This window comes from Bubalus kerabau, chromosome 1 (genome assembly GCF_029407905.1).
Source record: "Bubalus kerabau isolate K-KA32 ecotype Philippines breed swamp buffalo chromosome 1, PCC_UOA_SB_1v2, whole genome shotgun sequence".
Lineage (NCBI taxonomy): Eukaryota > Metazoa > Chordata > Mammalia > Artiodactyla > Bovidae > Bubalus > Bubalus kerabau.
In genome coordinates this window covers 231,299,285-231,326,072 of record NC_073624.1, presented here as the reverse complement: position 1 = coordinate 231,326,072, position 26,788 = coordinate 231,299,285, and the positions used below count along the sequence as shown (strand labels likewise).

At 45.4% G+C, this 26,788-nt stretch overlaps 1 protein-coding gene across 1 annotated transcript in view; it reads left to right on the top strand.

Annotated features, from left to right (window-relative positions):
* The window catches only part of CCDC69 (coiled-coil domain containing 69), a 35,592-nt gene extending 9,777 nt beyond the window's left edge, over window positions 1–25,815 (top strand). Inside the window, exons 2-9 of the mRNA XM_055558891.1 lie at window positions 5,814–5,883; window positions 10,938–11,044; window positions 11,556–11,643; window positions 19,986–20,059; window positions 20,966–21,067; window positions 21,557–21,676; window positions 22,608–22,705; window positions 23,340–25,815. Of these exons, the coding sequence (XP_055414866.1) occupies window positions 5,814–5,883; window positions 10,938–11,044; window positions 11,556–11,643; window positions 19,986–20,059; window positions 20,966–21,067; window positions 21,557–21,676; window positions 22,608–22,705; window positions 23,340–23,517 (837 nt within the window). The 3' untranslated portion in view covers window positions 23,518–25,815. The remainder of the gene's footprint in view (window positions 1–5,813; window positions 5,884–10,937; window positions 11,045–11,555; window positions 11,644–19,985; window positions 20,060–20,965; window positions 21,068–21,556; window positions 21,677–22,607; window positions 22,706–23,339) is intronic.
* The last annotated feature ends 973 nt before the right edge of the window (window positions 25,816–26,788 follow it).

Here is a 26,788-nt window from a genome sequence, read left to right as displayed (position 1 = left end):
GCACAATGCCTGAAGGGCCATGAAAAGGATGGCATGATGGTCCCTAAAGCAAGGTGAGACCAAGTGTCTTCAGGAAAGGCTGTGCCATCCTCAGGGTTCGACTTCCATCCTGGTAGATCCTGGAGGGAGAGAATAGCTGGGCAGCTTCTATCCAAGTTGCTTCTGCCTTTCTCAGTCTTTCATGGTGAAAGAAATTCCCAGCTCAAGTTTGAGGGAACTTGAGAAGTCTGTTCCTGACGCTTTAGTATAAGACTATGAAAGTTCACCCTGAATTCAACTTGAATAATACTCAGCAGAGCCCACTGAGACTCTGATACTATTGGTGGGTCTTTCATACCATCTGCACTAGCTAAACACTGTGTTTAACAGAGATATTTACTTCTTAAATGTCAAGGATATCTTACAGAATTGGATTGTTGGAGTTTAGGGACCTCTGAGATCAGTCAGTCCAACCTGCAAAATGAAGTTTGCTTCTTGCATGCCATCAGTGATGGAGAGCTCACTACCGCCAGCCCACTCCACCCTCCAAGACAGCAGCCTATCTCTGGGACCATTCTGAGATCCTTCATGTTGCACTAAAGCTTCTTGAAACCTCTAGTCCTTGGTCACCATCCTGTCCTCTGAGGTTGTGGGCCACACACTAGCAGCCTTTACCTCATGGTGGTCCTGCAGAGATTTGGAGCCAGAGTCCAGAGTCTTTGTTTTTCACGTTTTTTATTTTTCAAGGCTGATCAACCGTTACTAGTCCCTCCTGTTAATTTACCCTCCAAAATGCAAGCAAGTTTGAGGGGGTCTTGCCAGGACCAGTCCAAGCTTGCTGCTCTCCCCGCCGCTCTGGGTGCTGTCCTTTTGCTCTGCCTGGACTCTGTGTTTGAAACCATGTTCTGCCACAGACCAGGTTTACCTCCGGTTGACCCCAAAGCAGGGCTCTGGTCCTTAGCAAGGAGCTGGGCCCCAGAACTGTGCATGTTCCCAAGATGGAGAGGCCCTGTTTCCAGCCCTCCTGGTCAAAGGGCTGCCCTGGAGCCCATAAGGAGTGAGAAGAACCTCTGTTCCAACCCTGACCCATCAAAGAGGGTCCAGAGAGGGGACAGCACTTCCCTAAAGTCACACAGTGAAGCTGAGACCTGGGTGTGCTGGCCTTCCCCTCCTCCCAGGTCCATTCTGTGCTGCTAGCAGCCACCTCATAGTGTTCTTCTCCCAAGTTTCCATTGACACAGGAAGCCTCCAGCCCTCTTCCAGAGCCCAGCCGGATGACCCTCCCAGCCTGAGGCCTGCCCCACTCTGCTTTTGGAAGGGGAAATCCTTGTGACCCCCTCCCAGCTCCCGTCCCTGCCCACTGTAGAGTGAACTCTGCTCCATGACCTCTGAGGAGAAAGCAGCCAAGGCCCCGCCATGGGAATTTTCCATGCAGTAGTTGCTTATTGATTCCTGCTCAGTTCCGGGCTATGTGTCTTCAGGAGCCTTAGAATCACCTGGATGGGGTGGTAGATCGGAGCTTCCCAGACCGCGCATACACCCTCAGATTCTGTAGGTCCAGAGCTGGGCCTGGGAGCTGTGTTAAGCAAGTGCTTCAGATGGTCCTGAAACAGGAGACCTTCTATTAGGCCTCAAAATCCCTCAAAATCCCTGTCTGGGCATCACAACAGACATCAAATCCAAAGTCAATTTCAAAATTGGTCCCTGTCCTCAAGGAGCCCCCTTGGATAAACAGAAGCACGGGTAACTGGGGAACTAATCACATGGGTGTTTGAACAGGCCTGCTGATAGGAACTAACTCAGCCCTGGGGAGAGACCAAGTAGAAATTATATATGAGCTGGGCCTGGAGGCCTGAGAAATTATCGACCATATGTCATGCTGGGATGGTCTTGAGCAACTTGGGATGGTGTTGAACACATGGTTGTGCGTGTTGGGGCCAGGAGTACAGTAGGTTGTTTTTGGTTTGGTTTTGGCCTAGCGAATTGATCAACATTAAAAAAAAAAAAAGACACTAGTCCATGTTGGCAGAGTTGCAGTAAAACTGGCCTTCTGTATGCTACTAGTAGGTTAGTTAATTAGTAGAGCCTTTCTGAAGTGTAGAGACAGTAACTTTAGATGTGTAAAAGTCTTACAATCATTATGTTCCCTAAGGCATGATTTGAAAATTTAAAAATGAAAATAATGTAAATATTCAACAGTGGAAAGTGAAAGTGTAAGTCACTCAGTCGTGTCCAACTCTTTGCAACCCCACAGACTCCACAGGCTCCTCTGTCCCTGAGGTTCTCCAGGCAAGAGTACGGATTGGGTTGCCATGCCCTTCTCCAGGGGATCTTCCCTACTCAGGGATCAAACCCAGGTCTCCTACATTGCAAACAAATTCTTGATCGTCTGAGCCACCAGGGAAGTCCATTAACAGTATATTATTGATTAATTGATTAAATTCATCATACTGAAGTCATTAAAATTAATTATAAAATATTTAATGCCATGTAGTAAATGCTTATATTTGAAAAAATGAGATGTAAGAGAATATATATAAATTCCAAAAGTGAATAAATGTGTATTCTTTATTACCCCTATATTTGGAAAAAGATGTTTATCAATATTTAAATGTTAATAGAGAGAACAGTAGCATGAGGACTATTATAATGAGTCTTTTTTAATTATTTAAAAAATATTTATTTTATTTTTCAGATAGTTATTTATTCTATGGAGTTGGGCCCTAGGTGTGGCCTGTGGAATCATTGTGGGCTTGAGCTCTCCAGCTGGGGTGTCCCACATCCCTCACATTGCAGGGACCTGGACCCCCAGGGATGTCCTAAGATGAGTCTTGAATGCCTTGATTCTGGATGGTTATCCTGGGGGCAGAGCTGCTGTCAGGATCTGGAGACTCAAGCACGAGGCCGTGTCCTGCCTAAGGTCTGGAAGCTGTTAGTGGAGAAGAGTTTTTCACCTTCCATGGTGGTTGTTTGGGAGAAGTTTCTCATGAGCTTTATGATGTTATTTCAGGCAACCTGAGGCCAGTGGCAGCCTAAGCAGTCTAGCAAAGCACTGTGGTCTTAGATCCTGCCATGCTTTTTCAGATATAAAGTGATAAAAGTCATCATGCCATGTTTGAGCTATTAGAATTATGGAGTTATAGGTGCTTTATCTTAGCTAATCCTTAAAATAACCTTGTGAGGAAATCAAGGCTTGGAGAGGCAGTGTGGTCACACAGTGTTAAATTTAAGGTTTGAATCCAGATCTGGGTGATTTTAGAATCCAAGAGGTTTTTTTTTTTCCTTTTCCTTTGCTGTGTTGTGTGGCATGTCGGATCTTAGTTCTCCAACAAGGGATGAAACCCATGCCCCCTGCATTGGAAGCATGGAGTCTTAACCACTGGGCCACCAGGGAAGTCCCTAGAATCCCTGAGTTCTTAACAATACTGTTTTGGTCTCTACTCTTCTGAGACCTGGTTCTCATGCTGATTTTGACATCCAGGCTGCATATGACTGTGTCTTACCTCCCTGAGCTCCAGTCTCCTCCCTCGTAATAACCCTTATCTCTCAGCGCAGTTGAGAAGAGCTGAGATCAAACACTCGGAGTTTGAATGCTGTGGGCATTGTTGAGTGAAAGCAAGAATGCCTCACACCTCCACTTCCTCTGCAAAGAAGAAAGCGGGAGCCCAGAGGAGGGAAGAGATTTGTCCAAGTTTGTAGAAGAGCTGGAACTGGAATTCTGGAAATCTCACTCCCATAAAAACATTGACCAGATTGAGTGTAACCAGGAGTGGCAACAGGGACAAGGCAATCAACCTTTGGTGTTTGTCTGCCTCCTTCCTCCAGCCCAGGGAGAGAGGCTGGCTCCTGTCATTACCCCAGAGTCCTGTGTTGACAGCTTGTTCCTGGGCCAAGCGTCCCCTCTCCCCTGGGCGGGAAGAGACGAGACTTCACAGGGTGGGTGGAGGAGGGTGGCTGGATTGCCAGCCACTGAACAGATCCTGGGGACCAGGACCTGAGGGAGACACTGTTTCTTGCTCAGTTTGCCAGGCTCAGTTTGCACCAGGCTCTGTGGTGGGCATTGTGGGGCAGGAGCAGAAGGTTCTAGAAGCCTTCCCTTCTCATCCATCCCCAACCAGAACTATGCTTTCCAGCAGCATTTCATTCATTCTCGAGTTCAGGAAATTGTTAATAATTTTCATTCTATTAATCACTTAATCTATTATCACAGTAAAAAATAAAGTTTTTCTTTTACAGTGGTAATTCACAATTGAACACTTTCATAGTTTTTTCATGAGCTGACTTATTTAAGTGTTTTCTAAAATTAGGCTTAGACTATCTTTTTTTAAAATCAGAAAACTTTTTTGAGGTACAATTGAAAAATAACATAGTATTTCAGATGTACAACCGAATGATTCAATATTTGTACACATTGTGAAATGATCACAGTAAGTCTAGCTAACATTTTAGAACATTTTGAAAAGTATACAAAACGGCTTAAATTTTTTTCTACCCCACATCTTGGTCCAGTGACCAGTGCTGGACTTTGACCAACTTTTCACATCTCTGGGGTGAAATGAGAAAATTAAAGGTGTTCATTGTGTGTAACTTTGAGTAAGATGTTATTTCTCCTTTCCTGAAAGAACTATCTCGAGCTTTCCTTAGTATATTTTGAAAGGTTAAAATGTCTTCTATTTTATGAAATGATAGTGGTAGTCTGCAAATTATTTTTTTTCAGCATTCTTGCTTGTCAACCCATACCAAATCTCCTATTTGAAAATATTATTTATGAAAACCGAAATCTTAGAGCCACTGACACTGTTTTGTGGTATAGAAAACCCTTTTGGGATTTCCCGGGTGGCCAGTGGCTAAGACTCTGTGTTCCCAGTGCAGGGGGCCCAGGTTTGATCGCTGGTCAGAGAACTGGATCCTGCGTGCCACAACTAAAAATTCACATGCCACAATTAAAGATCCTGTGTGCTGTAACTAAGGCCCAGCACAGTCAAGTAAATAAACATTAAAGAAACAATTATTTCTAAAAGTTATTAGAGAAAGCCCTTTTGCATCAGTTCTCTCCTCTGATTCAACCCCCACTGACCAAGGTTAAAGTGCTTACTAGGTATGGGTCAAATACTTGACTCTGCCAGATGTCCCCTGATCTGCCTTGATGGAATCCTCTTTTGCCTCAGCCTTCTCATTTTTAAATTGGGGGACATACATATTTCCCGGGTTCTTCTGAAGATTAGCTGAGATAGTGCCTGGTATGACCTCGCTGCAGTATTTCACCTCCAGCTGTCACATTATATACTGCCACCTCCATATAGTTGGAAACACCCTTCTAGCAGAAAAGAAGCATAGTAAAACCATGGCTTGAAGTTTGATGCTCTGGCTTCAGTACAGCAAACTTGCTGAAAGTTGTGGTAGCCAAGGGCCCTGAGGAGGAAGGGGAATTGTCTCTAAACTGGGGGTTGGGAAGTTTTAGACACTTAAAGGCCATAACTGAGATGAGGGGAATAGCATAACGTCTGGCCAAGTCCATGGAGAAGGAAGATAAGGGCAGGGAGGGGCCCATGGTTGGTAGCCGAGCCAAAGTACAAGAATCTAAGGAGACATCAACCAGCATCAAGCTCCCCACTAAGAGGTTCCCTGGCCAAGATGAAATCCTATCTGCGAACCCCTTCCCCACAGAGCGGGTGCTGCCTTGGGACTGTGAGGAAGAAAGCCTAAGGGAACTGGGCGTAGAGCAGGGGCTGGCACAACTGGAATTCCTATCTTGCCTTTGGAAGAATTACCATAGCATCTATCCTCACATTCACCTCCGACCTTCATCCTCACTGTTATCTCATTTCTTCCAGAGGCGCCAAAGACCAGATCAGCCTCCCAAACCAGAGCCTCAGGAACTGGGTCCCCTCAATGGTGACACAGGTGAGTAGTCAGCCCTATAAATGCCCTCTCTGACATCTGTGAGGCTTCCTACTTTATAATCAACAAACACGATATGGCTATTTAATTATCTCCTGAGATTTTACTTCGGTTACTTTAATAGGAGTATCATTTCTAAGATCAGGGAGGTGATAGTTCTTCCCTGATCCTGGCTATTGCTACCACACCTGGAGTGCTGAGTTTATTTCTGAAAAGTACATTTTCAGAAAAATCTGGAAAAAAATGGAGAAAGTACAGTGGAGAAGAATCAGGTTGATGAGGAATCTGGAAACCATGTCCTTTAAGGAACAGTTAAAGAAACAGAAGATGTTGCAATGAAACACAACAGTTCTCTCCGAGGGACTCACAGAGAAGAAAGATGAGCCTTGTTCAGTGTGACCCAGAGATCAGTACTACGGCCTGAATGTAGCCAAACACACTGGCAGAATTCAGTTCAGTCTCAAAGGAATTTTTTTGTCTGGTTGATGGTTCATCAGAGCTACTGATAGAATGAGCTCTCCATCTCTGAAAGTGTTTAATTACCACCTAGAGACTATCAGGATATTGCAGATGAAGTTAAAGTACCAGATAAGCAACTGGGTCAGAATTTAGATGTTCTCCAATCTGACTATACATAAGAATTACCTGGGGTGGATTTTCAAAAAATACAAATTCTGAGGCCCCACCACAGACCAACTAAATTAGGATCTCTAGGAGTGGGGCTAAAGACTCTGCATTGTTAGTCAGCTAGTTCAGTTGCTCAGTCATGTCCAATTCTTTGTGAGCCCATGGACTGCAGCACACCAGGCTTCCCTGCCCATCACCAAGTCCTGGAGCTTACTCAAACTCATGTCCATCACGTCGGTAATGCCATCTAACCATCTCATCCTCTGTCGTCCCCTTCTCCTCCCACCTTCAATCTTTCCCAGCATCAGGGTCTTTTCCAATGAGTCAGTTCTTTGCATCAGGTGGCCAAAGTATTGCAGTTTCAGCCTCAATATCAGTCCTTCCAATGAATATTAAGGACTGATTTCCTTTAGGATGGACTGGTTGGATCTCCTTGCTGTCCAAGGGACTCTCAAGAATCTTTCTCCAATACCACAGTTCAAAAGCATCAATTCTTCAGTGCTCAGGTTTCTTTAGAGTCCAACTCTCACATCCATACATGACTACAGGAAAAACCATAGCCTTGACTAGATGGACCTTTGTTGGCAAAGTAATGTCTCTGCTTTTTAATATGCTGTCTGGGTTGGTCATAACTTTCCTTCCAAGGAGTAAGCATCTTTTAATTTCATGGCTGCAATCACCATCTGCAGTGATTTTGGTGCAAAATCAAAGTAAAGTCTGCCACTGTTTCCCCATCTATTTGCCATTAAGTGATGGGACCAGATGCCATGATCTTCGTTTTCTGAATGCTGAGCTTTAAGCCAACTTTTTCACTCTCCTCTTCCACTTTCATCAAGAGGCTCTTGAGTTCTTCTTCACTTTCTGCCATAAGTGTGGTGTCATCTGCATATCTGAGGTTATCGATATTTCTCCCATCAATCTTGATTCCAACTTGTGCTTCATCTAGCCAGCATTTCTCATGATGTACTCTGCATATAAGTTAAATAAGCAAGGTGACAATATACAGCCTTGACGAACTCCTTTTCCTATTTGGAACCAGTCTGTTGGTCCATGTCCAGTTCTAATTGTTGCTTCCTGACCTGCATACAGATTTCTCAAGAGGCAGATCAGGTGGTCTGGTATTCCCATCTTTTAAAGAATTTTCCACAGTTTATTGTGATCCACACAGTCAAAGGCTTTGGCATAGTCAACAAAGCAGAAATAGATGTTTTTCTGGAACTCTCTTGCTTTTTCCATGATCCAGCGGATGTTGGCAATTTGATCTCTGGTTCCTCTGCCTTTTCTAAAACCAGCTTGAACATCTGGTAGTTCGTAGTTCATGTATTGTTAAAGCCTGGCTTGGAGAATTTTGAGCATTGCTTTACTAGCATGTGAGATGAGTGCAATTGTGCGGTAGTTTGAATATTCTTTGCCATTGTGTTTCTTTGGGATCGGAATGAAAACTGACCTTTTCCAGTCCTGTGTCCACTGCTGAGTTTTCCAAATTTGCTGGCATATTGAGTGCAGCACTTTCACAGCATCATCTTTCAGGATTTGAAATAGCTCCACTGGAATTCCATCCCCTCCCCTAGCTTTGTTCATAGTGATGCTTCCTAAGGCCTGCTTGACTTCACATTCCAGCATGTCTGGCTCTAGGTGAGTGATCACACCATCGTGATTATCTGGGTTGTGAAGATCTTTTTTGTACAGTTCTTCTGTGTATTTTTGCCACCTCTTCTTAATATCTTCTGCTTCTGTTAGGTCCATACCATTTCTGTTCTTTATTCAGCCCATCTTTGCATGAAATGTTCCCTCAGTATCTCTCATTTTCTTGAAGAGATCCCTAGTCTTTCCCATTCTATTGTTTTGCTTTATTTCTTTGCAGTGATCACTGTGGAAGGCTTTCTTATCTCTTCTTGCTATTCTTTGGAACTCTGCATTCAAATGGGCATATCTTTCCTTTTCTCCTTTGCTTTTCACTTGTCTTCTTTTCACAGCTATTTTATTTGTAAAGTCTCCTCAGACAGCCATTTTACTTTTTTGCATTTCTTTTTCTTGGGGATGGTCTTGATCCCTGTCTCCTGTACAATGTCATGAACCTCAGTCCATAGTTAATCAGGCACTCTGTCTATCAGATTTAGTCCCTTAAATCTATTTTTCACTTCCACTGTCTAATCATGAGGGATTTGATATAGGTCATACCTGAATGGTCTACTGGTTTTCCCTACTTTCTTCAATTTCAGTCTGAATTTGGCAACGAGGAGTTCATGATCTGACCCACAGTCTGCATTGTTAATGATGGTAAGTCCCTGTAATAAGTAGCACCCCGCACTCAAGTTGGAACCAGTTTGGTACTGCTGACCAACATTTGAGATCTTGAGCCAAATGGTTTATGAGAGCCTGGAACTCCATGATCATGACCACTGCCTCCTCTCAGCCCCCTTCTCCCACACCCAGGGCTCCTATCTGATGGACTGACCACAGCCTCTTTCTTCAAACTTCTCATTGTACCTTGTAACCAACCTGGCCTATGAAATTCTATAATAATATTATTGCTACATTTATAACAATGCTAATATAAGCCTCCAATGCTGTCATGAGCCCTGAGAAACATTTAGAGAACAATGAAGAACATTTTTTTGCCACATCACGCAACATGCAGGATCTTAGTTCCCCAACTAGGGATCAAACCTGTGCCCCCTGCAGTGGAAGTATGAAAGCTTAACCACTGGACCACCAGGGAAGTCCCAAAGAGCACTCATTGAGCACCTCCAAATGCCTGGCACTACACGTACTGCTTTAGTTTTTTATTCATTTGTTTGTTGTAGTTTTTAGATTCCACAAATAGGTGATTACCTACAGTATTAGTCTTTCTCTGACTTGGTGTGCTAAGCATAATACCCTCTAGGTCCATCCACGTTGTTGCAAATAGCAGAATTGAATTCTTTTCTATGGCTGAGTAATGCTCCTTTGTGTGTGTAGACATTTGTTGTTGTACATCTTACGTATTCACTCATATGTTGGAGATCCTTAGGCTTCTTCCCTGTGTGGTACACTTAGTGCTGTGATGCATGAGCAGACAGAACGTGGTAGTTCAGAGTGTTTGCTGTGGACCCCGCTTGTGCAGGTTCACAGCCCCTTACCCCAGTTGTGAGCTGGGTAATCTTGGACAGGTTGCATAATTTCTTTGTCCCTCAGCTTCCTCATCTGTGAAATGGGAATAATCACAGTACGCACCGCTCTGGGTAGCTCTGAGGATTCAGTGAGTAATACCTGGGAGACACTTGGAGCAGATCTGGGCATGTTTCCGAGCATAATAAGCTCCTGGTATCCTTTGTTATTGTTGTTGTTGTTTAGTCTCCAGATTCTTTACATGCTGTTGTTATTTTCATCACCGTTGTTTTCTGACTTAATCATCTCAATAGCCCTATGAGGTAGGTATTACTATTATCCTGATTTAACGTATTAGGTAACAGAGGCCCGGAGAGGGTGGATCCCCACCTTAGGTGAGACCCAGAGCCTGTTGGACTCACCAGAGTGACATCACCAGGCCTGTTTCGCAGTTTCCCTCATCAATGGCTAGATTTCCTGTTTTCAAGGTCTCCTTCCTGCTCACAGCAGCCTTTCTGCGCTGTGAGGTGTCCCACAGACACAGTGCCCAACTAGCCCCTTAGTGAGGAGAGGAGAGGTGAGGACAGTGGTGAATGGCAGAACCACATCCTGGATGGAGGGGGAGGCCGCTGTTCCTCAGGCCAGCTCCTGCTGGACACTGAATCACACACTGCTACTTCTTTGGCTTCTTCAAGAAGAGTTGGAGGACTTCCCTGTTGGTCCAGTGGTTAATAATCAACCTGCCAATATAGGGGACACAGGTTTGATCCCTGGTCTGGGAACTAAGATCCCTCTTGCCACAACTGCTGAAAGCCGTGTGCCCTGCAGCCCCTGCTCCACAACGAGAGGAGCCACCACAGTGAGAGGCCCATGCACTGCAACTAGGAATTAGCCCCTGCGCGCCACACCTAGAGAAAGCCCACACAGCAGTAAAGACAATAAATAAATAAATAAAAGCTTAAATCAGGACTTTTTTAAAAAGTTAGAAATCTGTAGGATTAAGTAAAAGCTGCCCAGTTATTAAGTCAGCCACTGTTTTTTTTAATTTAGGCACTGGATGAAGCAAACAGCACCTTTATAGGCTGAATGTGTTCTGTGAGTCACCTGCTCTCCTGTAGATCTTAGGGGCAAGATGAGGCCTCTGGCTCCTCCACTTCATGAAGGAGGGTCTCCAAAGGCAGGGAGATTTAAGGAGCTGCCTCTAGAAGTTGATCCCCCAGCTGAAACCATTTTTGAGGGGGAAACCAGGCTCCCCACACCGTAGCTCCTGCCTCCCACACCCTCTCCATTGGGCCTGGACCCAACCTCCACTCTGTGATTTTTTTCTCCCTCGCCTATAGCCACAACCGACCATGTATGTGCATCTGAGGAGGCTGAGCAGCACCAGAAGACTATCACCAGAATCCTCCAGCAACATGAAGAGGACAAGAAGAAATGGGCTCAGCAAGTAAGTCCCAACCCCTTTCTTTTCCTCCTGCTCCACTAACTTCATTAAATTCCAGAGCAAGGCCAACTTTTGGTTTTATCGTTGTTGCAAGTGTCTCTTACTCCTTTTGCCCAGAAAAGAGTCCTGTATCTGTTAAACAAATATTTGTAACTGTGGGCATATAATTCATTTTATTTATTCTATGCAATAAAAGTGGGGAACCACCAACATAGCAAAGGTCTTTCTGCCTTCAATGGCATCAGGATTAGAAGACTCCAAAATCTCTTAATCTCTGGAAGCCCCCTCTTAAGCCCTAAAGAGGGAGAAGTCAGTCACATCAGCTATGTCTTGGAGGCCTTGCGCCCTCTCTGCACCCTCATAGGAATGTACGCATCATTTCCATCAGTCAGATCAGCAGGGCTGGGGGGACTCTGATCACCAACCTCCAAAAGGCTCCAGGGGTGGTAAGTGGATAAGTGAGGCTGCCCTGAACCTACTGAATCTCATTCTGCTCGGGACCCTCTGCCTCCAGGTGGAGAAGGAAAGGGAGCTAGAACTTGGAGAGAAACTGAATGAACAGCGAAAAGTCCTAGAGGGAGAGCATGCGGAGGCCCTGCGAGGTATGGACGAGATGCACTTGGAAGGCTGTGGACCAGACTCCTTCTGTTCCACCTGCCAAGCTCACGTGGGACTCCCATTTTCCCCTCCCACCCACCTCTGGTCCCTAAGCAACTGTCACTTCAGGACTGGAGTCTGCAGGGTCCTAAGACTTGTCCTTTCGGGCTTATAATATTTGACCCCATGCTTTGTTTTACCTTAGTTGAGAGGTGTTTTTCCTTTCCATTTTAAGAAACAATCTGTATTCATTATAGGAAATTTGGAAAACCTAGACAAATAGGAGAATATTTAAATACCCATGTTTCTTCCCCACAATGACGACAGCTCTGTGCTTCAGTTTAGTTCAGCTCAGTCGCTCAGTCATGTCCGACTCTTTGTGACCCCATGAATTGCAGCACGCCAGGCCTCCCTGTCCATCACCAACTCCTGGAGTTCACCCAAACTCACGTGCATCGAGTCGGTGATACCATCCAGCCATCTCATCCTCTGTCGTCCCCTTCTCCTCCTGCCCTCAATCCCTCCCAGCATCAGAGTCTTTTCCAATGAGTCAACTCTTCCATTCAGGTGGTCAAAGTATTGGAGTTTCAGCTTTAGCATCAGTCCTTCCAATGAACACCCAGGACTGGTCTCCTTTAGGATGGACTGGTTGGATCTCCTTGCAATCCAAGGGACTCTCAAGAGTCTTCTCCAACACCACAGTTCAAAAGCATCAATTCTTCGGCGGTCAGCCTTCTTCACAGTCCAACTCTCACATCCATACATGACCACAGGAAAAACCATAGCCTTGACTAGACGGACCTTTGTTGGCAAAGTAATGTCTCTGCTTTTGAATATGCTATCTAGGTTGGTCATAACTTTCCTTCCAAGGAGTAAGCGTCTTTTAATTTCATGGCTGCAATCACCATCTGCAGTGATTTTGGAGCCCCAAAAAACAAAGTCTGACACTGTTTCCACTGTTTTCCCATCTATTTCCCATGAAGTGATGGGACCAGATGCCATGATCTTAGTTTTCTGATTGGTGAGCTTTAAGCCAACTTTTTCACTCTGCTCTTTCACTTTCATCAAGAGGCTCTTGAGTTCTTCTTCACTTTCTGCCATAAGGGTGGTGTCATCTGCATATCTGAGGTTATTGATATTTCTCCTGGCAATCTTGATTCCAGCTTGTGCTTCTTCCAGCCCAGCGTTTCTCATGATGTACTCTGCATATAAGTTAAATAAGCAGGGTGACGATATACAGCCTTGACATACTCCTTTTCCTATTTGGAATCAGTCTGTTGTTCCATGTCCAGTTCTAATTGTTGCTTCCTGACCTGCATACAGGTTTCTCAAGAGGCAGGTCAGGTGGTCTGGTATTCCCATCTCTTTCAGAATTTTCCACAGTTTATTGTGATCCACACAGTCAAAGGCTTTGGCATATGCTTAGGTTGACTATTTTTTTCAAATACCTTTCTTTCCTTTTATATGTGATAATGCTATCATAGAAAATTTAGAATGTATGGATTAAAAAAATGATCTTGTAATGGCTGGAGCTCAGGCTCTGCAGCCATGGTCTCAGGGTTTGAATCCCAGCTTCACCTCTTATCACCTGTGTAACCTTGAAGAAGTCAGTTAACTCTTATTCATAGAGTCTTTTAGAGAGTCAAACAATTTAATTTACAGATGGATAGATAGAAAGACGGGCAGATAGTGAAAGAATCTAGAACAGTCCCTGATATTTTGCAAGATACTTAGCAAGTATTTATTAGCATTTATTGTTTTATTACTGAGAAAATTATTTTGTGTATAATTCCACCCAGAACTAGTCACTGTTACCCCTTTGATATAGATCCCTTGTACTTCTTTCGTGTGTATTTACCTAGAATATACATCTATACACACACCTACTTTGGGGGGAGGAGATAAATTGATTTTTCACTGTGCATTGCATTAACATCTTGTCATTCAACTCCTGTAGCACAACTTTTAGTAACTACATAGCATTCCAGTGTGTTCCCGTGTTCTTTTAACTAGCCCCTTGGGTTAGGCATTTCAGCAAGTTCAAACTTTTACCATTGCTTATAACATCAGTGATACACAGTGAACCTCATTTTGTAAAATCTTTGCCACATTCATGATTTTATCATTAGAAAAACATTCCAGTAGGGTTGGTATGACAAAGTTTATGTACATGTATCTTTTATTTTGGTAAAATAAACATAAAATGTACCATTAGTGACATTTTGTCTAGTCACAGTCCCCTGAAACCATCACCACTGCACCCTTCCAGAGCTCTCTCATCCTAAAAGCAAACTCCATACCCACTAAGCAGTCACTCCCCAACCCCACACTCACCCTTCCAGCCCCTCAGCAACTACCAATCTGCTTTGAGTCTCATGACTCTGCCCACTCCAGACACTCATGTGAATGGAATCCCACAGCCCCCACAGCTGGCTTCCTTCACCCAGCATAAAGCTCATCCATGCTGCAGTGTGCATGGACACTCCATTCCTCTCCCCAACACCATTTAAAACTTATTCCATTCCTTTTTGTGGCATGTAATATTCCATTGCCTAGGCACCCCACACTCTCTCTTATCCATTCATCTGCTGATGGATGGGCTGTGAACAAATGCCTTCAGTACAAGCCCCTGGTTGATCACCTGCTTTCAGTTCCCCTGGCTGTACCCCCAGGAGCAGAACTGCTGGGGTATTTGGTAATTCTATGCTTAACTTTTTGAGAATCCACCAAACTGTTTTCCATAGTAGCTGTACTGTTTTTCAGTTCCAACAGCAATGCACAAGAGTTCCAGTTGTACCACATCCTTGCCAATGCTTGTCATTGTTGTTCTTATTATTGCCAACCTAGTGAGTGCAAAGTGGTGTCTCACTGTGGTTTTGACTTGTACTTCCCTAATGACTAATTTTGCTGAGTATCTTTTCATGTGCATGTTGATTATTTGTATAGCTTCTTTGGGGAAGGTTATCTAGATTTTTGATGCTATTGAAATTGACCTCAAAAAAGTGATACCAATTTTTTTTCATCATCAGTATTTTTATGACTTTCCCCCAGAATTTTTTATCTTTTAAAAACACAGTTAAGATTATTTTATATGTAAAATTTATATACCGTTCTTTTTATTTAACATTGTGACAAACATGTTTGCAAGTACTTCGTCTGCTGCTAAAATGTGTGTAAAGTCTAGACCACTGCACACATGGTTTTCCTTATTTCCTGTGAGTCTAGACATAAAGATTTTAACTACTGTGTAAGTAATACTGCACTAAATGTGTTTTGCCTAAAGATGTGCCCATATTTTACATTATATCCTTAGATTTCCAGAAATGGAATAACTAGAACAGAGGTCTGAACAATTTTAGGAATCTTGAAACATATTGCAACATTAGCATAAAACGTTTTGAAATAGAACTGAAGCCTTTGCCCTGGGAATTTGAAGGGTACTAATGTACCCTGTGAAACTGGGCTGTCAGTTGACCTCAGTTCACTTTCTACGGTATCTCTGAAACTTACTTTGAATCTCATTTCAGTATCTATATCTCTAAAGTCCTTCCCTCCTTCTCAAAGCTATTATGGGAAAACAGCTTTCTTCTCCAAGCAGAGCATTGACTTGATACTAGTTTTAGCGTTATAAAGATATTAATAAGACAATTTCCTATTGTAAAAACCCAGAGGGGAAGGGACTACCTGTCTTGTGTTCTTCCCAACAGTCAGAATTCTTTCATAGTTATTTTTCAGTTGCTTGGCACCTGTTAGGTGCTGCTTAAGGCTTGCCTGGTGGCTCAGTGGTAGAGAATTCACCTGCCAATGCAGGAGATGCAGTTCGATCCCTGGGTTAGAAGGATTCCCCTGGAGAAAGAAATGGCAGCCCACTCTAATATTCTTGCCTGGCAAATCCCACAAACACAGGAGCCTGGTGGCTATAGTCCATGGGGTTACAAAAGAGTCAGACACAACTTAGTGACTAAATGACAACAACAAAGTGAAAATTAAATAAATGACTGGAAATATACCATGGGGTATACTTTCCTAAGTTACACTTTCCTAAGTGTAACTGGGAAAGGCTAGTGGTGGTTTTTTTAACACTTGATGACACTTTATTGTCTTTTATTTTCTATTTTTGTTTTTTAATTATTATACATTCAAATGGACTTTCTGATGTAGTTTCATAAACTTTAACACATGTATAGATTCATGCAGCCAGCACCATAATCCAATATAAAACAGTCCCATCACCCCCAAAATACTCTCTCAGGCTGCCCATTTGTATTCACATCCTCTCCTACCCTAACCCCTGGGAAATACTGATCTGTTCTCCACTCATGGTTTTGTCTTTTTAAGATTATTACAGAAACAAAATAATACAATATAATATTTAACACTGGCTTCTTTCCCTCATCGTGGTGCATTTGAGAGTCATCTAAGTGACTGGTTATATCAGGAATGCCTCCTATTTCGTGGTTGAATTGTGATCCATTGTTCACTCCTCCCCTTGTCCAAGTGGGGACAGGTCATTTCCAACTGGAGGTAATTATGAATAGTGCTCTCCTCAACATTTGTGTAAGGTTTCTGTGTGTTCTTAAGTTTCTTGGGTAAATATCTAGGAGTGGGATGGATAGGTCACGTGGTACATGTATATTCAGCTTTGAGAATCGACTAAACTGCTTTCCTAAGGGACCGTCATTTTACGTTCCCATCAGGGATGAGTGAGTTCCACTGTTCCTTTTCACTGACACTTGTCAAGACTTTATTTTTTTGCTGCTCTAATAAATAGGTAGTGATATCTCATTGTGGGTATAATTTACATCTCGATAATGATTAATCATGTTGAGCATCTTTTCTTGGGTTTATTTGCTGTCTGTATAACCTCTTTGGCAGAATGTCTGTTCAAGTCCTATGTATCTAATTAGCCTGTTTTGTTCTTACTGTTGAGTTTTGAGAGATCTTTATGTATTTTGGGTACAGGTCCCTTGTATTTACAGATATTTTCTCCTAGTCCATGTGTGTGTGTTTAAGGTGTTTTTGTTTTTTCATTCTCTCATTAATGGTTTTCACAAAGCAAAGCCTTTAATTTTAATAAATTCTAGGTCATTTTTTCTTTTATCAATTATGCTGTTGGTATCATATCTAAGAACTCTTTGCTGAACTCTAGGTAACAAAGATCTTCTCTCTTTTCTTCCAAAAATTATATGGCTTTAAGTTTTACATTTAGATCCATGATCCATATAATCATGTGATTTTCCTTTTTTATACTGTTAACATGGTAGGTTACATTAATTTGAGCCTTCAGTTTTTGAACTTGCATTAACAAAACCTCTCTTGGTCTTTTTATATGTTGCTGAACTTGATTTGCTAATATTTTATTGAAGATTTTTCTCTGTGTTTATAAGGGCTACTGGTCTATAGTTTTCTTGTACCATCTGTCTGCTTGTAGTATCAGGGCAAAGCTTGCCTCATGGAATGAGCTGGGAAATGTCCCTTCCTCTTCTATCTCTGAAAGAGATTGTAGAGAGTTGCACTATATCATTTTAAAATATTCAGTAGAATTTTTTCAGAGAAACCTAAAGATTTAAACAGATATTTGACCATGGAGGATACACCAGATAAACACAAGAAAAGATATGCTTGGCCATTTCTTTTCTAGGCAGTATTTAAGTACAAATTTAACTTCAATGGGCTTCCCTGGTGGGTCAGCTAGTAAAGAATCTGCCTGTAATGTGGGAGACCTGGGTTCTATCCTTGGGTTTGGAAGATCCCCTGGAGAATGGAAAGACTACCCACTCCAGTATTCTGGCCTGGAGAATTCCATGGATTGTATAGTCCATGGGATCACAAAGAGTTGGACATGACTGAGCAACTTTCACTTTTCTAACGTAAGCCCTTAATGCTAAAAATTTCCCCCTAAGCACTGCATTATCTGCATCCTAGAAACTGACGTTTTATATTTTTTGTTCAATTCAAAATTTCTTCTAATCTCCCTCAAGACTTCCTCTTTAGCTCATTGACAATTTAGAAGGGTATTTCCTTCTAAGTGTTTGGACATTTTCCAGTTCTCTTTTTGTTACCAGTATCCAGTTTGATTCCTTTGCAGTCAGAGAACATAGTTTATAGTTCATTCCTTTTCTAACTTGTTACAGCTTATTTTATGATTCAAGATATGGTCTATCTTATGAATGCTTCATGTGCCCTCAGAAAGAATGTGTATTCTGCTGTTGAGTACTTTATAAATTAATCAGTTAAAACAAGTTGGCAGTATTTTTCAGGTCTATATTCTTACTGATTGTCTGCCTATGTTTCCTATCAAGTATTGAGGAATGTTTAAGTTTTAACTGTACTTGTGTATTTGTCTGTTTCTCCTTTCAGTTCTGTCGGTTTTTGCTTCATGTAATTTGAAGAATAACTATACTTGTATAGATATTTAAGGTTGTTATGTCTTCCTGGAGAATAGACCCCTTTATCATGATGTAATGTACTTCTTCATCCCTGAGAATCTTCCTTATTCTTAAATGTTGCTTTTTCATTCTTTTACTTTTAACCTACGTGTGATATATTTAATGTAGGTATCTTCTAGGGATTAAAATAAGCTAGTGAACTTTTGAAGATCCATAGAAATTACCATAAATCTGAACAAAAGCCAGAAAGATACTGGAAAAAAAAATGGACAGAGCCTCAGGTATCCGTAAAATAATCCTAAGATGTCTAACATTTGTGTCAGACTCAGAAAGGATGCGGTGCAGAAAAACTATTTGAAGAAGGAATGGTTGGATGCTTCCCAAATTTGGCAAAAAATCATCCTACAGGTGAAAGATGTGTATTGAACCCCAAAGCAACCCCAACAAAATCCACACTCAAACATATCTCTTTTTTTAAACTAATGACAAAAAAATCTGGAACAGAACCAAATAAAAATGGTGCATTATATAGAAGAAATAAGTTTGAATGAATTGTGGATTTCTCATTAGAAAGCTTGGAGGCTACAAGGAATAAGAACATTTTAAAAGTGCTAAAATAAAAGAACTGTAAATCAAGAATCCTATCTTCAGAAAAAAATGTTCTTCGGGAAAGAAGGTAAAATAGAGACATTCTAGATGAAGAAACACTAAAACAATTCATCACCAACAGACTCTTTTTTATGTCATCTCTGTTCCTCTATTGAGCCCCCCAAGTGAGTTTTCACTTCATTTTTTGTTGTTGTTGTTCTAAAATTCCCTCCTGGTTTTAATGTTTGGTTACACTTTCTGATTTTTCATTCTTTGTTTTCAACCTTTGTTTTCAAAGGTTTTTTCACCTTTGTTTCAGGGCTTCCTTATATATATAGTGGCTTCCTTAAGGTCCCTTCCTAATTCCAACGGGCTTCCCTTGTAGCTCAGTCAGTAAAGAATCTGCCTGCAATGCAGAAGACCTGGCTTTGAGTCCTGGGTCAGGGAGATCCCCTGGAGGACGAAATCCGTGGCCCCTCAGTGTTGGGATCGGTTCCATGTCTTTTCTCAGGAGAGATGAGATTTTCCCGCTTTGTATGCTGAATGTTTAGAGTTGTCACCTGGGGAAGTTTGGATTTGTGTGCTGAGCAATTTTGTATTGCATTCTGAACATTTTGAGTATTTGAATACATCAGATTCTGGGTCCTGTTTAAATTAAATAAATACCTTGGTTGAGCAGTGCTTTGAATTCTGATCTTCTTGCCCAGTCTGCCTGCCACCATTTACTGTTCAGAGTCTGAAAATAGTTGTGCCATTCATTCTGTCCTGGTTTTATAGCTAAATTCAGGAGACCGGATGGCATGTGCTCCCTTCATCTTACTTGGAACCGAAACTGTCTTGGCAAATTACCTGTCCCATAATTTATCAAAAAGGTTTAAATTCGTTTTTATAACAATTTATATAGTTTTTCTAGAGCTGACCTTATCCATTTCGATAGCTCTGTCACATTTAGATTACTGAGCCTTCTCTTCCTCGTGTCACTGCCGCTACGACCCAGGCCCCTTGCACCCCTGGGCTTTCGGCTGTATTGCACTTTCCTGTTCTCTGTCCTGTTTCCCATCCCACCCAGTGACTGGTCATTTCCCTCTTGTCTTCTTTCAATTGAGACAAGGTTGGAATTTTCCGAAAGGAACTTTGTAGAGGAGGCAGGATGCAAGATCTTCCCAGGATCTCATTTGTTTCCCTTTCCATGAGCTTCTATTAAATATCTGCTATAGTTCTAGTTCAGCCCCAAGCCCATGAGATAGAAAGATGAATACAAGCACTCTCAGACTCCTGACCCCTATGGTCCCAAGGGGTCACCTGGGCTCTCTGGCCCTGTGGGGTGAAGTGTCAGGGCTCTGAGCTCACTGCGTCTCCTTTCCCTCCAGTCCTCCAGGCCTCCTATGAGCAGGACAAGGAAGCCCTTACCCACTCCTTCCAGGAGGCCAGGGTGGCCCTGCAGGTGAGAAGGGTTGGGGTGTGAGTTTCTGTGATGTGGCGACCCTGCTGTCAGCTCAGGAGGTCTTGGTCTGAGATGAGGGTTGGCCTCTTTTTCAGGGATTGTTGGGAGCATCTTGGAGACATCGTGGGCCTGGGGCTACGGTGTGATTAGAGCCGAGGGTGGCTGCGCAGTGAGCTGTGGAAGCATGAAGGAAGGCCTCTGACCCAGATTGACTGGTCAGGGATTTTCTAGAGAGGGTGAGGTCTAAGCTGGAATCTGAGGGTGGGTTGGAATTTTTCAGATGAGAAAGGGTAGGAAGAGTGCCTTAGCAGAAAACAAACAAAAAACATGTGTTTAAACGCATGGAGGAAAGGGGAAAAAATACAGAGTAGCTGTGGAACTGAAGCAAGTCCAGGAGGCCTGGGTATAGAGCATGAGGGGGAAACAGTGGAGGCCAGAGAGGGAGGCAGGGACCAAACGATGGGAGTCTGTGAGCCGTAGTAAGGGGGTGCCCTATCCTAGAGGCAACGGACAAAGTTTAGGTGGAGGAAAATCCTTGACAGGGGAGCAGTATGGAGGCAGGCATGTACCTGGCAGCTGCAAGAGTGATGTGATGTTGGCTGCAGGAGAAGGCATGAAGAGGGAGCAGTGAGAGAAGAGACAGAGCAAGGATGCTGAGCCTGGCTTGCATGTACTTGGAATGCCAGTCTGCCACCAGCCGTGAATACCCTGACATCATCCCCAAGGGTATGGAGAGCTGGGGCTGTATGTTTTGAACAGTGGTTGAAGTAGCTTAAGCCTGCAGTGCTGGGTAGAGCAAAGACAGACTGAAGAAGCCAACACTGACCCCTCCCCAAGGGGTGGAGAAGTCCACCTCCAGCCTTATGAGCCAGGCTTGCATCATCTCCTGCCTGCTCCCCCCTCCAGGAGACCATTGACAGACTGACTGCACAGCTAGAGGCCTTCCAGGCCAAGATGAAGAGGGCAGAGGAGTCCATCCTGAGCCGAGACTACAAGAAGCACATCCAGGTAGGTGGCGGTCCCCACAGCCTGTCCTCCTTCAGTCTCCAGAAAGGTCCAGGTCTGGGCAACAGGAAAGGCCAGTCCCTCTTCAAGGTTGGGGCTAGAACTGATGCTGTTACCTTAATGAGGGTCTGGAAGAAACAGTGTCCCCATGTCACTGAGGGGGAACGTAAAGATCAGAGCGAAGCATGTGGGTGGTCAAGTGCTCATGCTCTGAACTCAGAATGAAGTGCCAAGAGCAGACCTACCACTTAGCAGAAGCAACTTAACCTCTGTGAACCACGGTTTCCTTGTCTGTGATGGTGCTGACGCAGCAGGCACTGTTGGAATAGACTAAGATACAGAACGTTAAGCACTTGCCACGGGCCAAGAAGGGGAGGTGACTTGTCAAACACCGTTGGGGGCAGAATGGGGAGGAGGGAGGTAGCCCACTCTCCCCACTGCTCTTCCCTCCCCATGTTGGCTGGTCTAAGGTCACTCTGTGTTCCTGTCTAGGAGCACGGGAGCCTCAGCCAGTTCTGGGAGCAGGAGCTGGAGAGCTTACACTTTGTCATCGAGATGAAGAATGAGCGAATCCATGAGCTGGACAAGCGGCTGATCCTCATGGAGACAGTGGTCCGTGGCTGGCAGCAGCTGGGATGAGGGATGGGGAAGGGGGCTGGGGGAAGGCAGCCTTATGCTTCCACTTTCTGGGTATTTCCTCTGTCATGTGTGCAGAGGGTAGGTACTGATTATACTCTGAGGAAGGCCCAGCCTGGTCCACACCAGCTTTTACCTGCCGCCCATGCTGGCCCTTGAGTCCCTGGGGCTGGTCTGGGCCCAGCAGTGGCTCCTTCTCATCCTGGTCTTGTACTTTTTGACTATGCGTGATGCTTTCACTTGGGTGACACCAGGGCAGGTAGCCTGGCTAACCAGGAGGGGCTGAAAGATGTCACAGGTCTGGCAAGGGTTGAGGAAGGAGTCAATACCAGGAAAAAAAAAAAAAAAAATCAGACAGATATGGGAAATCAGAGTCAGCAAGGACGGGCCTGGGCAGTGGTGGGCATTAGGGACACCGTGGCTTTGTCTCCAGAAGGAAGGCCTTGGGGGACTTAGGATTGAATCCAAACAGATTATGTTACATTGTCCTGGAGGAAGTTCCCTGGCCTCTTGTGTGCCGCACAACCTAAAGTTAGACCATTTCAGTGGACCCTTATCCATTTTGTTCAACCATTTTTTGTGGATTAGCATAACAGATACACTTACATTTATATACATTATTTACTTCTGTCTTTTGGAGAACCAAACTATTTTTTTTTCTCTTGGGAACTGATGGAGATTTTAGATGGTAGTGGCTGTCTTCTTTTTTTAATACTCATCTGGCGAAGTGAAAAGTTGGCAGTCCTGTGTTCACGCCTTAGTTGCATTGTTCCAAGTAATCTTAGTGCCTCATGAAATGTAACATTTGGTCTAAAGTGAATCAGTGTTTTTGGTGGCCACGGATAAGAGGGAGGTGATAGCACACGTTGTGCCGGGGGCTTTCTGAGCTCACTCTGATTTGTTACAGAAAGAAAAAAATCTGCTGTTGGAGGAGAAGATCACCACCCTACAGCAGGAGAACGAGGACCTCCACGCCAGAGGCCGCAACCAGATGGTTGTGTCAAGGTAGCTGCTCCCACGCCCTGCTCCTCCCATCCCCACCGCTTATTTTTTGTGAATCTCCAGTTGGGAGAGTCTCCAGGAGGCCCAAGCCTGTCTGGGGGAGGAGGTTGGCTCTTCTTTGCTTGGGGGTCAGGAGTCCCAAGGGACCAGCTCTGCCCGGAAACAGAAGTAGCAGGACTGATTAATATCTGTTTATCCCCATCCCAGCTGAGTGGGCTCCATGGGAAAGCCCAGTTCAGGAAGAAGGAACAGGAAGCTTAGGGTTCAAGAGGCCAAAAGAATGACTGAATCAGTGGTAAGGGGTTGGTCAGTGACAGCTGAGATCATGTGTCAGATGTAATTTGTTGACAACATATTATCTCATCTAATCCTGATCATTATAATGACTCTAAGAGCCGGTCCTGTTAGCATTCCCATTTTGCAAGTTTTCCCAGAGTGAATACCTGGGGCAGAATTACACTTATTAGTGGTGGAGCAGATCTGAACCCAAAGCTGAGGGCCACCTTGGTCAACAGCTGGAGTTGCCTTTTCAAGTGGGGCCACCGGGCAGGCTTCCTGGAGGAATGGGCTGGTCTTTGCAGTTGCTGGAGGCCCCGAGAGGTGGTCCCCTCAGGCAGCGCTGGCTTTGTGTCCACAGGCAGCTCTCGGAGGACCTGCTTCTTGCCCGTGAGGCCCTGGAGAAGGAGTCGCAATCACGGCGGCAGCTCCAGCAGGAGAAGGAGGAGCTGCTGTACCGGGTCCTCGGGGCTGACGCCGCCCCTGCCTTCCCTCTGGCCTCTGTCACCCCCACTGAGGTCTCCTTCCTGGCCACATAGGGCCTGGGCCTCTAGGATGCCTGCGGTCACAGCTTCCTCTCCAGGACCTAGTAGAGAAGGCAGCAGGGGCCTCTTGTCCTTTTCCCAGGAGGGGATCAGGGCGGGAGTGACACGGGGAGCCAGGGTGTGTGCCCAGCGGGCCCTGGGGGCTTGGGCCACACAGAATCACCTGGGGGCTGCCTAGGCCCCGAGCAGTGCCCTCCCTCGAGCCGGTGCAGGGGACAAGCAAGAGGAACCCTTTTGTTCCTCGCCCCCCAACCCTCTCTGTTCAGGTCAGGGAGCACTGAGGCTTTCCCCAGGGGCAACCATGCCACAATGGGCATCCGACCAAGAGGGAACACGCCCCTGGTCCTAACTTGTCAGCTTTGCTGCCAGCTCCTCAGTGACCTAACTTGCCCCAGCCACCTCACCCCGCCTGGCCTTTCCTCAGCCTGTAAACCAGTTAGGGCAACTGAACAGACCGCCCTTGAGTCACTCACTGTTCCATTCTAGACTTGTCTGAAGGTCAGACTAGGGGCTGGGGGGTCAGCAGGGAAGGGTGGGGACCGCACGCTGTGAATCAAAGTGGGGAGGCACTGGAGTCCCTTGCCCACTGGGCAGAGCATCAGGCACGCCACCGGCCCCAGGCCCAGAGTCTGGTCCATCCAAGGGCTAAGGCCAGAGCTCCTCCTCCTGGACCAGGCAGGGTTCACTTGGCACCTTCCTGCTCCCGCAGCCTCAGCACCATCAGGACTCGGGTGCCCCCTAGTGGATCTAAGTACCCTCAACAGCCAGAGCTGGAACCTCTTCCCCGTGCAGATGAGGAAACCAAGGCGGGGAGAGGGACCCAGAGCCAGGACTGGGGCTCATCTGTCATCTGAGCGTACTTTGTCTTCCTCCCTGAAGTCTAGGAGGTCGTGTATGAGACGTGGTCTTTCTCCTTGCTCTGTTTGCCCCACCCTTTCCAGTCTCTCAGTCCTGCTCTCCACTCAGTCCCTTCTAGCACCCCGACCCCAGGCCTGTAGATCCTGGCCCTCAGCCTCCCCATCAGTGCAGAGGGGTGGCTGGAGGAACTAACCTCGGCAGGCCTGTCCAGGCCTGACCATCGGTGGATTCAAGATTCTTCTCAGGAAGCACTGGGTCATCTGGAGACAGTAACAATCCCGTCTCTGTATCAGCATTTTGATTAAATGCCTTCACATACACCTCGCTCCCCTTCTGTGAAAGATCCTCAAAGCAGCTTCTTTCCAAGCTTTAGCAGAGGGCACACTGAGATCACAAGATCCAGTGGGCCTTGCCTGAGGTTCCCCAGCCCCCGGGGGCCAGCGTGTAGGAAAGGTCGACTCATGGGAACAGAGGTTTCCTGCATCAACCCAGACCGCTTTCTTCATTCCCCTCGATCTGGGCTTCATCCATTTCTCCTTCTAGGTATTCAGATGTGACTCTGCTTCTCCAAACCTGTGCAAACACATTATCCAGGAGCCTTGGGGACAGCTCTGGATGTGAATGGTCACAACCGAGAAAAGAAGGGGCGGCCAAGTAATTTGGGAAACTCTAAGTTCACTCAAGTTACACAGCTCTGCTGTTGGCTCAGACAGCTAAGAATCCACCCACAATGCAGGAGACCTGGGTTCAATCCTTGGGCTGGGAAGATCCCCTGGAGGAGGGCATGGCAACCCACTCCAGTATTCTTGGCTGGAGAATCCCATAGACAGGAGCCTGCCAGGCTAGAGTCCATGGGGTCGCAAATAGTCAGACATGACTGAGCAACTCACCACACAGGTTCACTCAAGTTACACAGCTCTGCAAACTGCAGGACTTTTCAGATCCTTTAATATGCTAATGTGCATTGCAAATTCACAAAGAAGGAGCCAAGAGTCCAGTGTCTCTTAAACATCTTTAACCAAGTTTCTCCCCCAACCTGAGCACTTCAGGCTGCAGAATGCAAATTAGAAAACATTGTTCTAATTGAGAAGGGCCGGGCCAGGCTGGAGAAGGGGCAGGTTGAGGGAGGTGGGGTTTCCCTCGTGTAGCCTGTGGAGGCTGTGAAGAGGTGAGCTGTGGTCATACTTTCACCCTGGGGCAGGCAAGCTATGGAAAATAAAAAGAACACATGATACTGCATTCATCTGGCCTTGCTTTCCTGGGAGAGAGAGAAAGTGGGTCTTTACACAAAGCCTCTGCTGGGGGCAGCGTTCCTTGCTGAGTAAGTCTTGGGAGCTGAGGGACTCACCAGCAGTTCTGGACTTCTCAGGAACTGGCATCCCATGGGCCCTGGCCTTACCCAGGCTTGGTGTGGGGGCTGAGGCTGGAGTAAAGGCTGGCTCAAATGCTGCCTGTCAGAATAGGCCAAGGCTTGGAGTGAGGCCCTGAGGCTGAAACAAGACGTGAAAGCACTGATGGGCTGGCAGAGTGTAAGGGTGATGGTGAAGGTTCTTTCTGCTTTTTAGGGGCACCTCCTAGAAAATCCCATTGACGGAGGAGCCTGGTAGGCTGCAATCCATGGGGTCGCTAAGAGTCGGACACGACTGAGTGACTTCACTTTCACTTTTCACTTTCATGCATTGGACAAGGAAATGGCAACCCACTCCAGTGTTCTTGCCTGGAGAATCCCAGGGACGGGAAGCCTGTTGGGCTGCCGTCTATGGGGTCGCACAGAGTCGGACACGACTGAAGCAACTTAGCAGCAGTAGCAGCCTTGGCATCAAAACCACCAAGGTTCACACAGTTACCTACCCCTGCTTCTACCCGCTGCTCTACACCTGGATGCCAGGGGTCAGGGTGCAGGGGGACACAAGGACATGGGTGGTAGCTGTCCCCGCACCCTGGGGTTCCCGGCCTGGCAGGTATCAATGACAACATCCCTGACCTACGTCTTTTCCACACAGAGGGTGCTCACTGCATTCCACCTGGCTCTCCTAGCACATCGTGTATCTCTGTGGGCCTGGCGCTGACATCAGGGGGTGGGCCCAGCTGCAGGGACAAAATTTTACTGTCTATCAGCTGCCCCATGTGCTGTCTCTGAATGGGGCATGGTGGGCAGGTAAGAGGCACAGTGAAAGAATAGTGACTTGGCCACGGTCACACGTCAGTATCAGAGCACCTGAAAGGCCAGGTATTTGTGGACAAAGATAAGCTGTTCAGGTCCCTGGAGAGAAGCTGAGGGCTCCTCCCCACTGGAGGAGAGACATAAGGTAACTCAGTACTTCCTGGAATGGGTTTTGTCGCACTCTTCTGTACCAAGGTCGCTGAAGCTTGGATGGCGGGTTTAGGGGAGAAAGAAGGGTCTGCC